The 12,905-nt window shown below is 38.7% G+C and overlaps 1 protein-coding gene across 2 annotated transcripts in view; it reads right to left on the bottom strand.

The window, feature by feature from the left end:
* Nucleotides 1-12,431, bottom strand: part of LOC124158816 (SH3 domain-containing protein C23A1.17-like) — a 113,909-nt gene extending 101,478 nt beyond the window's left edge. Inside the window, exon 1 of one of the 2 annotated variants that reach the window (XM_046534155.1) lies at nucleotides 10,584-12,431. In XM_046534155.1, coding sequence (XP_046390111.1) covers nucleotides 10,584-11,065 — 482 coding nt within the window. In that variant the 5' untranslated portion in view covers nucleotides 11,066-12,431. The remainder of the gene's footprint in view (nucleotides 1-10,583) is intronic. The other variant, XM_046534156.1, reaches the window with a different exon arrangement.
* Between the last annotated feature and the right edge of the window lie 474 nt (nucleotides 12,432-12,905).

Genomic DNA, 12,905 nt, shown 5'->3' with positions numbered 1-12,905 from the left:
GGTGTGTGTGGACGTATGTAATATCCACCAGGATAAGCGGCAGGTGCGAGGTAAATTGCGGAATTTTAAGATAAACGGTTTAAAATGATGAGTTTTACGGCTTTCTGAGGGATAATTTATTCATCCTTACACTATTCTATTAGTAACATCAATCCAATTAAGTAAAATGGGTTAAACTTAAATATTTCTCTGAGCTCTGGGTGGACGGGGGGTTTAACTCCCAAAACCCCCCTCGCAGCGTCACTCTCCTCAACAGACTCATTGCGGGTACTCACCACAAGGCAAAACATTTCGGGAGGAGGGGAGGCCCTAAAGCCTGGTAAGAGCCTTCACAAAAAATTGGGCTTTCCAGCACGATTTCGAGATAAGTAAGTACGGAAAGTCTTTTTTCATGGTAGACACTTAGCGAAGAAGTTAAAAGAGCATGCTTCGAAAATTTGATGAAAATGACAAAACATTCGACCATAGGACCAGCCAACTTAAATTAATTACTAGAAAAAGGCTGGAAGACAAGTATGAATTTGAGACCCGCGCGCTACAGCCTGAAGATCTCTGATGCCGGGAAAGGTTATTCTGGAAGGGAAGTGCAAGCCTTATTTTGAGGAAGAAAGCTAATTAAGTAGCCAATATTTTTACTGATTCAAATTCTAATATTATTGAAGCATGAAGGTAATGAGCCCAGCAGTCCAAACTTTGGAGTTCGTAATAGCCCGCATAGTGGAGGATAGACTTCTTGAAACTTATATTCGGAGTATGTAAAATTTATACTCAAAAAAATGAGTGACATTTGATCGCTCCGTTCTCACCATCCCCGATTGTACACCTAGTGAGTGAGCACGTAAGTTTGAAAGAGGATGCGAAGAATAGCAGCTCACGGAAACTACAAATGACAAGCGCAAATAAAATTAATAAATAAAATCCATACTGAGCATTTATCATCTGCCATTTAAGTCGATAAGTTGGGTTTATATGTAGTATGCTCTTTATTATTATATATTTTGTAGAAAATAATACATTAAATTAAAAATTAAAAACAATTCATCGAAATAGGTAAACTTTCAAAAATTAAAACAATTTTTAGAAAAAATTCTGAAATTTTCACTTTAATTAATGAAAATGAGATCAGTAATTGACAAATTAGTACGATATTGCTGATATTGGGTATTGCTATTGTATACTTCAAGATAAGAATCTTGAAGCATACAATAACCGACTGACTTATACACCATAGAAATTTTCAATGTGTTTCATCATGCCCGATAGCCCGAGAGGTCCTAGGAAAATATGTAAGAATCGCCTGGCATTATACGAAGGAAATTTTTGATAACGATGATGGTCCAACAACGACCTTAAGGGAATGCTGAAATTACATTTAAGTAGGTAGGTACCGAAATCTCTGTATAACACACACCTATCACCATGTGGAAACCGCGAAAATATCTTACTCGTTTTCTTCAATATGAGGGCTTCCTCAGGAATTTCTGGGTCGCCCAGATACCAGTGCGGCTACATCACGTCAAGAGAATTTCCACGAGAGTTGGGCAGAAAACGGGACCATGAAGCCATGAAGCGCCAATTCAATTCGAAGGCCGAGAAATTTCACGTGTGAAACGATTCTAACTTCCAGCTCGTAGCGCACCTCACTTCACGAATCTGGGAAGGTCTGCTCAGAAACGAAGTATATATCAATGTGATTTCTTTACCAAACCGCATCATATCCATCATCATCATCCCTGTTTAACAATCCTAGGATTGGTTTGACGCAGCACTCCACTCAGTTCTCCTATCAGCTAATCTTTTCTTACCTACGTATTTCTTCTCTTTCACATCTCTCTTTAATTGTTCCATATATTTTGTTCGAGGTCTTCCTTTTCCATTCTTGCCTTCCACTTGTCCTTCAACGATTGTCTTCGTCAGGCCATCCTGTCTCAAGATGTGGCCTATAAGGTTGTTCCGTATTCTTATTAAGGTTTTCATGAGACTTCTCTTCTCTCCTGCCCTTCTTAGGACTTCCTCGTTACTAACTCGGTCGATCCATTTGATTTTCATCATTCTTCTGTAGCACCACATTTCAAAGGCCTCTATCCTTGCTTTCTCCGCTGCGGTCATTGTCCATGCCTCACTTCCGTATAGGAGCATACTCCAGATGTAGGTTCTTATAAATTGTTTCTTTACTTCCATATTTAAGTTTCCCGCTGTAAGCAGGTCTCTCTTTTGGTGGAATGCTCTCTTCGCCTGAGCTATTCTGCTGATAATTTCTTTCTTGCTTCTCCCGTCACTAGTTATCTTGCTTCCCAAATAACAGAATTCATCCACCTCTATCAGTTTTTGCCTCCCTATTTTAATGTTAGTCTTGACTTCGTCTCTTCTGCTGCATACTAAGATCTTGGTTTTCTTCGTGCTTATTTTCAGTTGATATCTACTCATTACCCTACCCACATTAACCAGAATATTTTTCAAATCCATCTCTGTTTCTGCTATAACGGCTATGTCATCGGCAAATCTTAGCATGCTAATACCAAAACTGTTTTTAGGTGCGTTACTGCTTGTTAGTGATGATAAAAAATGTCAACTCACCTTAATACTCCCTGAAATTAATAACAAATTAACTCCACTATTGATCTCCATCACTATGAACACAAAGAATTGCTAATTTCACAAAAACTAAAATCTTTAATCAAGGCCAAGGAAAGATTTGTACCTATGTAATAATATCGCATCTGAGGATATCGAAAAAAAGAAAATCCGAGACGTGATTAAAGTTTCTAATTTGAGTAACTGGTCATTTTTTGAGTTATTAATGATGGTGGTGTCACGTTTTCACACGATAACACCTGAATTTTCAGCATTTTTCAACCATTAACGTCAAATGTAAAACTTACGCCATAGTTGACTAAAAAGGATCAGAAGTTAGCATTGAATTACATTTAAAATAAAATGCGTGGAAACTGGCATTAAAAATTATTAAATACACGTATTGACTTATATTCACGATATGTAGAATAATTACTCCATGCATCATTGAAGACTTTAAATTATACATGAGGGGAACGATTCATACGAGGAGTTTTCAATACAGAGAAATGTTAATAATGAAAGACACTTTGTTTCTGCCACAAGTTTATAAAAATTTCTATTTTATTACCGGTTTTGGCTATTACACCATTATCACATAATAATAATGCTAAATATTAATAGCCGAAACCGGTAATAAAATAGAAATTTTTATCAACTTGTGGAAGAAACAAAGTGTCTTTCATTATTAATATGGAGCCCTTCCACCACGTAAAAGCTTCAAGTTTCCATTTAATTCAGAGAAATGTATCCAGACGCAGCTACAATGAATATGCTCAATATCTCTCTCAATAAGAATGAAATCACTGCGTTGGTTCCAGGAAGTCAACGAGTATGTCACTCACTAACTACAAAAAAGAGTTATGACCATCAGTAGAAGATGACAAATATTTTCCAATGATTCATATAACGGCAGAAACTGGTAAATGTCGATGGTGGGGAAATGCTATTGACACGGTCTTTTGAAGATATCCATGGTAAATGACTTCATCTGACAATAAAAACGCGAATTAAAAAAGAGATTGCATCAACAATAAAGGATTGATTCTATTCGGTCTCAAGTCTTCGTTTCTATCGCGCAAAAAGGATACGAAAAGACAAAATATCAGAAAAGAGAACTTCCTCATATCCTTGAACAAATATCTTTATGACACTTAGCAGAATGGATGTAATCGCTGTTACTTTCTTTTAAAAAGGGCAAATATTTCAACAATAGCCTCCAAATACTTCATAAGCCTTATTTTAGAGGTAGAAATTGAAATTACTAACGAAGGACTTACTTAATAAAGAAAAGGCTGCGTTTGAACTGCTTCTATATTGCGTAAGTCTCCATGTTTCGACCACAGAATCTTCTCTGTCCTATCTTCTATATTACCTTGTCTTCTTCTGTGATAATCTCATTATTTAATTAACTTTCCATACTATTTCTGCAAAAATTTTCAAAACTTTTGGAATTTCTATCAATAAAGGAAGTGAAAGTCTATCACGGCCTCTTGGCCAAGACTGTTTTTAGGAGCGCTAATGCATGACATTAATGATAAAAATATAAATGAAATGTGACCAAACTATACTTCTCCCCGAATAAATAGAAAATTATTTCCATTGCCAATTACTTGCACAGTGGTTAATCCAGAATCTTTTCGGGATGGTCAACTATTATTCGTGAATCAATCGCCTCAGCTAATGTTTCCACCTTGAAATTTTCAAGGTATCTAGAGTATTGTTTCTCAGGGTATTATGTAGAATAGATGACAGAGTAGAAAACAGATGTACCGCCACAACCAGGTGATAAACCGACGCATTTTATATCCCAAGACCCACGAATGACCCTTTCGGTTGAAAGTGATCTTTCGACGATAGTTTAAAAAAATTTTAGATCGTAATAAAATTGAAAATGCATTTCTAAAAGTCTTACCCACGAACACTTCCTCCGGCTAATATAATAAAGATGTGTAGCAATTATCCTTCGTACATCTTTCGTGATGACATAGCTAATATCCGACAAAATCAAAACTCTTCTCCCTCTATTCCAATCAGAGATAATTTCCTACTTCACCCAGCAGAATGGACGTTATATCTCTCTTCCTCAGTTAACAAGAACTCTCAAATTATTTCGCTCACGCTTAGGTTAAAATTAATTCAATATGCGTCGCTTTTATTTTCTTCACAAGATCATTTTCTCTTAACATAAATGAAGTATTCCGTAATCTTTTTTTAAACAGCTTCACCACTAAAATATAAATTAAAATCAAACTTTCGTAGATTCAGTGGTTTGATATAAGAATGGATTTTTTTTATAGAGGAGTGTGACGATTGATCTGAGGTGTATGACGTCATCCTTTTCTTTCTATTAATATTAGTTCTATTACTCAGCTTCCTGAGCATATCTACGACCTAATTACGATGTACGAATGAAATATCGGAAAAAAAAGAATGAAAGCAGAAATTTATTTATGAGAACGTATCTCACCCTCTCGACTGGCCGTATTTTGTCTTCTTTTTTTCGCGCGATATCACTTCTAAAAAAAAGTTTCATCTTGAAATGTTCAAGGCATATTGAGTATTTAACCTTAGGTTATCATGCACATTAGACCAAGGTATATCGAGTAGAAAAAAGTAGCATTACCGCAACCACATGATGAACCGAAGCATTTTGTTTCCAAAGACCATCGAAAGACCCTTTCTGTTCAAAAGTGGTCTTAGAACGATAGTTTCAAAAAATTCTAAATCATTTTAAAAGTGAAAATGCATTTCCAAAATGTGTCAAATATTTAAAGGCATTTATTTTTAACAAGTGAATTCTAAAATTGTTTTTACATTGATTCCATTCATTTAATTTTTCCTGGTACTCTTTTTTTAAAATGACGTTTTACCTTGGAATATAAAAAAATATTATCAACGAGAATATAATAAATCGAATAAAAAACTTTTTTGTGCAGAAAATTAGGAAAAAATTGGCCAATGAACAAACTAAGCTTCTAAGAGGCGAACCACTCGCTTGTTGCTGTATTGTAATAAAAGAGAGTAATATAGGAAAATTATATATTATTTAAATAATGGGGAGAGGCTCCTCATTTTTTTCCTATATTACAACATCTGCCAGGGACTTACTGACTTCATATAGCTTACCAAATTTCGACGAAAGCCGAATATATCTTCAAGCCAAACATTTTCAAAAAATTTGTAATAAAATAAAAAGTTTATTATCGATAAAATGTACGTCGAATGTATCGTTCAAATCAATTCTCGGATATAATAAATTGCGTTTTTTATACGTTGATTTCCACTCAACTGGAAAAATGTTTCATGAAAACTCCAATATATGCACTGGTAATATATAATAAACTGAATAACATAAAAATACCACAGGTTGGGAAGAAGCACATGACACAAAAATAGATAAAAAACACTCACGGTACTAAATTTTCGGTGGCACACAACCACCTTCCTCAGAGTTAGGTAGGAGACTCAATAATGTACGACGGGAAAAAATACGACGGGTAACTAAATTATATGTACGACGGGAAAAAATGTTTTCAGAATTTGCTCGTCTCAAGCGAACCTCTAGGGAGCGCATGGTACTCTTAGTGGGAAGAGTGCTTGGCTGCTGATCGAAGGGTCTTAGGTTCAAATCTCGGGTGAAGCCTTGATGTGAAAATTATTGCTTCGGGGGCTGAGTGGAAAGCTGGGGAATGGTTCTCCGTCCGATATTGGCATAAATTCGCAATTCCGAGTGCGAAATATTGGGAATAATGGGAATGCGTGGAGTTAATAAATCCTCTCTACCCGATTTGTTTGTCGTTTTTTCAGACAGGCCATTTTAATTACTCCAAGAGGCGATATTTTCGAAGCATAAACGCAAGGATTTCAAGACTGCATCATTATCAGTGTAATACCAGAAATAAGAATGTAGAGACAGAAATAAGAATGTAGTCCCAGAGGGATATATACACAAAAAGCTAAATGTAAGTCCATAAAATAAGGTCCATTTCATGATCTAAGGAAACAATGCAACCTTTTTTCATTATTTAGAAGATAATCACAGGCAATATATTGGTTAAGGTAGGCTTACACGAAACGCAACAAACTGATTTTACAGTTCGGTGTCATTTTTTTCCAGTCTCCAAAAACGTGGGCCTAAGGTGTGAATTAATCTAGATCGACATTGAGATACCGAACAATCTAAACACGTAACGTTCAACCCTACATTGCGCATAAAATAAAAAAATTTAGACATGCCACGTAGGTACTATTTTTAAAAACGCTGGAAAGGAGGGCGCAACATTATTTGGAGTTTAGTTCCATACGCTCCTCTTTTTTTCTCTGAGTACGATCATAAGAGGATGTTTCGGATAGGAGAGATATTATCACCACGCGTGTTCAGCGTAAAAAGCCATTTCGCGGAAAAACAAACATTTGCAGTATTTCAGTCCTGTATTGCTTCATTTCACGGAATCCTGGGCCCAGCGCTACGATAAATTAACTAGAATTTTTCGTCATGAAGAGATAAGTTTTTCCTTGATAACCCAATGTTTCTGGAAAATCATTGCAAACAAAAAATGAAAACCGAGCTGAACTCTTGTTTAAGTGAAAAAGGTGAACTCTAGTTTAAAATGAATGAGGAAACAGGCACTTGCGCGAACTCGGGAAATTGCTGTAAAACATAAACACCTACGCGTGCGCAAAAGAGGAATAAAGATTGAACAAATGAACATAGAGGCAAGTTGAATGGTAAATGAGATTTAAAAAGTTCTAAAAAAATACTAATCTAGAGTCATGGTGCATGAGGTATAATGCCGAAAACAGTGGAGTAACAGCAGAACGGAGAGAGGAGCGGCAGAACGAAGAGAAAAGTTATATCCCATTTTGAAGGGTATACAAAGGGCTGCCTTCATAAGATTCAATAAATATTTCTCAAGAATAACAGTTCAATTTGCACACGCCGCACCACCCACGAATTAGTCTTGTGTGCCCGACGACTGAGGAGAAGAAACTTCCATTTAGTCCATTAAGACAGTCATAATTATACATTACTAGCAATTTCAAAATCAATCTTCTATATTATTTCTACTGTATAGATACCTTTTTCTCAACTTATACGCAACCAAACTCTACAAATGAGGTACCAGAATGCACAGAATTAATCAGAGAACAAGCAACGGCATATCTTACTTCCTAAATATTGTTATTGTTTCCTAAAATTGGTTTTTAAATAATAAAAAAAACAAAAAAAACAAAAACCGGTAAATATTCCTGACGTTAACGGCGCACAAACTGATACATTTGTTCATTTGCAACAATATCTCGCATTCTTTAAATAACTTTTATCAAAATGCGGCTGATTCCACATTCAAGTCTCCTGTTGATACGTAAGTATGAGTCATCATGTGCGTTTAACAGAGGATAGTGTAATTACTTCCAATGTTGTGTTTAAAGAGGTCCTCTGACCTCAATTTGTACACGAACATTCCAGTTAAATTTGTACATAAGACCCTGCCTTTTTGTCTACATTTTAAAATTAGAAACGCGCCTATGGACCTGCATTAAAAAGAGCGGGGGAAGCCCGCTGGGAGCGGGCGCAGCACGCTCGTAAGATATTAAATCCTATTCATGAAAACGATGCAATTGTCAGATGTAGAATTAAATTTCATCATCATATTCCGACAGATTCCTACAGCAGTGAACATCCTATTTTAAAATGGTAGAATAAAACCGTAAGCAACCATGTCTCATAGCGCTTAAAATTTTCTATTTCAATATAATGAATTTCCAATGGCTCTAACACAAGAGATTTTACGCCCTTCCTTAACTGTTTGACAAGGCTTTTGAGTTTTACTCTAGATTAGGCTCGGGATTAAATACGAAATAATAGTACCTTGGGGAATCGCCCAATACTTCATTTATACCACATCGCTTCAATTTATCAGATGAGTTTAGATGAAGAAAGAATGAGGACAGACAAGAAATTGATAACACACGGTTTCATATCTTAGCATAGTTTCCGATATTTGAAAATGACATAACCAACCACAGCCCTGGAAACGGTGGGATGAGTCCGCTACCGAATCGAAGCCCGTGTGGTACCAGTTCCGTAATATTAACGTTACCATAGGCGGATCCAGGGGGGGGGGGGGGACGGGGGCACGTGCTCCCCCCAGACCCTCAAAAATATGAAAGATTTTTAATACGTTCCCATTATCATTGCGTTCGTTTTGTATTACGAGGTATCCTTGTGCCCCCCCAGAACAAAATCCTGGATACGGCCTTGCTTGGGCCCCCCCCCCCCCCCCCCCCCAAGAAAGAAATTCTGGATCCGCCCCTGGACGTTACTTACCTCCATAAAGTTTCCAGAGAAATAGTGAAATACGACACGAAAAGAAAATAAAACAGAAAAAAGATCGATTTTATTGATTGTTGTTTTAATCAGGAGTTAGAGGGCGTTGCTTTATTTCAGAGGAAAATTTATTCAGAAAAATTCCAATTTGAAAATTATTAGAGGACTAATTCATTCATTGTAGCATGAATCCATAAAACTTCCACGAACTGAAGCCTAATGTTAGCAATTGAATTGGTAGCATCTACATTTTCAGCCCATTTTTTTACACAACCCCAAAAGGCGGGTTTTATAAAATCCCGAATGGAGATTTCTGTATCGCGTCTTTAAAAAATTCAGCTTTCCAGAGCTACCTTTTATCAGCATCATAGGAACGTTTTCCTTTTTCCGAATGCCATTGGTGGATATTTTAAAACTGTTCACGGGAGTGACAGGTAGAAGATGCGCGTGGGACCTACGCATCGCATCGCGTAGCTTCCTCTGACAGATTTATTTTGTCTTTCGCGCTCCATGTGGCGACGACCCGCATTAAATTTAGCCTGGGGGATCGGAGTAGGGGTGGAATGGGGCCTTGAAAAATCTCCGCGGAGGTCCACCTCATCGTCTCTTTCCTTGCGCGCGCATTCCAAAATCCCCCAACCCTTAACACTCAACAATGCGCTACATGCACGTAATGCAATCGTGAAAAGCGTTATTCAACTAGTATCTAGAATCCCTAATGTGAGATTTTAAAACCAGACCGCCTTGGATACAAAAGAAACTTAACACCAGTAATACAGCCTGATTACGCATTGAATCCATTGCACATAATGACCCCGTATCGGTTCCAACTTTCTTCATTATTAGCTAACTTAGGCATATGATTATCTTCCATTCCCGGTTTCCCGTAATTATTAATTACTCACGACCGAACATTGACCTCGCAAAAGTCTGACGGTTATAGCGAGTGAAGTTTACATAACCATAAGAGGCCTATAGTTACAGAAACTGTCCAAGCCTGGACTTGCTCACGGTTTATTTTTTTGTCATCATGTTACCATGAGGAAAATTGACACATTGATGCTAATAATAGATGATTGCAATTTTACACGCTCAAAGAATAAATATTGACTAGTTGTCGGCTAATAGGTCCTACCGAAAGAAAGAATGTAATTAGTTCCGCACCAATTATGAGGTGATGTACACCAGCCAGTATGCCAGCTATGACGCTGATTTTCAGCGTGCTACTCCCAAATCACTATATTAGGGAAAGACCTGAACTCATTCAAGTCCTCGGACGCAGGGGCGCAGCTAGGAATTAAGCCTGGGGGGGGGGGGGGGGAGTTTAGGTGCAAATAGTACCGGGGTGTGTGGGGGTATGGAATACCCACCAGGATAAGCGGTATGTGCGAGATTAATAAATTGCGGAATTTTAAGATAAATGGTTCAAAATGGTGAGTTTTACGGCTTTCCGAGGGATATTTTATTAATCATTAAACTATTCTATTAGTAATATGAATCCAATTAAGTAAAGTGGATTAAAATTAAAAATTTCTCTGAGCTCTGGGGGGGGGTTTATCCCCCAAACCCCCCCCCCCCCCGCTGCGCCACTGCTCGGACGAGTATAAGTTAGGCTTTTAACTTATGAACAAAATTAAAAAAATCAACCCCAATTGTACAATTAATCAACACTCACGGTTCGCCAGACAATCGGAGACGGCCGTCAACCGCTGGACCTCCGACGACTGCTGTTTGTACATCACCATCCTCTTCCAAGCCTGAGAACTGTCCACGACGAAGGGTCAGTCCGTGACGCTTCATGAATCCGCTGAGCCAGCCTCGGCTCACCTTGAAGTGGGCTGCGTCGACGCCGTGTCTCCGCGAGATCTCGCGGGCCTTGGACAGCAACATGTCCGTGGTGACCCCGGCGCAGTTCCTCATCCACTTGACGTAAGCGAGGAGATCTCGCTCGATTTGGGGGTACCTGCCTGTCTTGGGTCCGCGGAAGGCTTTGCTCGTCATCCTCGCCCGGCCCAGTGCATCCTTCTGCCTGCTCCAGTAGCGAACGTTGAACTCGGCGATGCAGAACTGCCGGCCCGCAGCTCGAATGCCGTGCTCCTCTGCGTAAGATATCACCTTTAATTTGAAAGCGGCCGTGTATGCAGAATATTTACCCATTTCATTCCTCGCGACTACTTTGTATGGGACTAGGTTCGATTATCTGTTCCTTCTCAATTTTTTTGATTGGGAAACATGACAAACTGCGACAAAGTATCTAAATGCTTTTGTGTCTGGGTCAAAGAGAACGCTTGAGTCCTAGTGTTTGAGAAGCCGAAGATAGCACTATCTGGCAGGAATCTAATTCAGTTCCACATAAAGCACTGAGCACTCAGGTTGTAAACACACCGACTCATTTTTTGTCAACTTCGATTCTTTGATTGACCGGTGAAAGCTGATGCTCTCAATAGATTTACATTGTCCTTACTATCTAATATTAAAAATTTAACCTCTTATTATCACTCTGAACAGCACATTGTTGAGCTTATTGAAAGATGAATTGGAAACTACATACTAAAGACCTCCTGAGTCTAACTGCGCGGTAAAATCTTCCATTAATAATCACGACCGACAAAAGAGGCAATAAAAAATATTTCTCTTTCAATCAAATTAGTCTTGACGTCGAAGTCCCATTGGTCTTTTTCATTATTCGGGCTACACCCGGTTTCCTTCCTTCAACTATACACCCGATTCAAACGGCTATCCTGACCAATGTGAGTATTAGGACGATATTTGCTACAGTGAATGAACAGTGAAGTGGTAAACCTTGTTGCTGGATTTCCTTGCCAAAATATAACCCTCACTGATTCGAAATTGAAGCTTTCACTGACTATCTAATTCTTACGTGACAACTATAAGCCTAATTTGACCCCAACATTTGTAAATCCAGCGTTATCCTTCAGTACATCCACAGTACTACGTCCTTCGTACTATACAAGCACACGGCTGCTTTCTTTCAGCAGCAAGCTGGAGAAGATGACAGATTTCCCTCCTCAACAGCCGTATCATTCAAGAACTTTCCGCTCCGTCAAAATCGCCACTTTGGTCGAAATAGTCACCATTTCCAAGAAGACGAGTCTGGGAGAAGTGGTGTGATCACTGGAAGAACCAAGTTGAAAGAAGTTTGACTGCCAGTCGCTGGATGGTGAGATGAATACGCAAATTGGTTCGATATGAGAGTAAGGAGATGAGAACTCATCCTCCACGTCGCTGGACAGATATGCAGCAGCTCATTACCGAAATCCTGAACTCTATCACGGTGTAATTTTTTCGCTCACTCCGGGCGGTTTAAACTTATCGATCTCGGCCTCTCCTCACGCGAACACGACCGTGAAAGCAGTGAATGTCCGACGTCAGAGGTATTTCGTCGCCGGGGAATAATACCGATATTCCAGGAAAAGATATGGCGTCCGATACCGAGAAGGAAGCGGATAGTCGTACCGCGGAGCCGGAGGCAGCCGAACCCGGCGATAAAAGGGAGTCAAGCATTCACGAAGTCTATGGCGAAGTTTGCCGAAGGCGCGAGGATTCTGCCAGTAAACAAAGTAGCAGGCATTTAACCGGAAATTGAAAAGGAAAGTGCGCATGCGCCGACCATCTCGCGGTAATTTCTCAAGAGGAGAAAAAGGGGAGATTCGAAAAGAGACTAAGAATGCCAACGCGGAAGATATGATTCCGAAAATAAAAAGACCCCGCAGAGATTTTGGATCACGGAAATCTGGAGCATCCGCATGCCATTCTAACATAAAATTGTTCTTTCCGACGGTTTCATAACATATGGTAAAAGTAACAGTGGCAAGCGAGATGTAGTGGAATGGCAACCAAATTTAACTAACGTACGACGCGTTTCGACCGTTTGGTCATTTTCAAACACACTGTGTATTTATTGAACACTCTAAATTAATCAATATTGAATTACTTAATCAATAAAATTTTGGAAAAAAATGCTTTCTTTCTTTTT

This window comes from Ischnura elegans, chromosome 5, assembly GCF_921293095.1.
Source record: "Ischnura elegans chromosome 5, ioIscEleg1.1, whole genome shotgun sequence".
NCBI classification, from domain to species: Eukaryota; Metazoa; Arthropoda; class Insecta; order Odonata; family Coenagrionidae; genus Ischnura; species Ischnura elegans.
The sequence above is the reverse complement of the archived record's forward strand: the minus strand, read 5'-3'. Positions and strand labels throughout refer to the sequence as shown.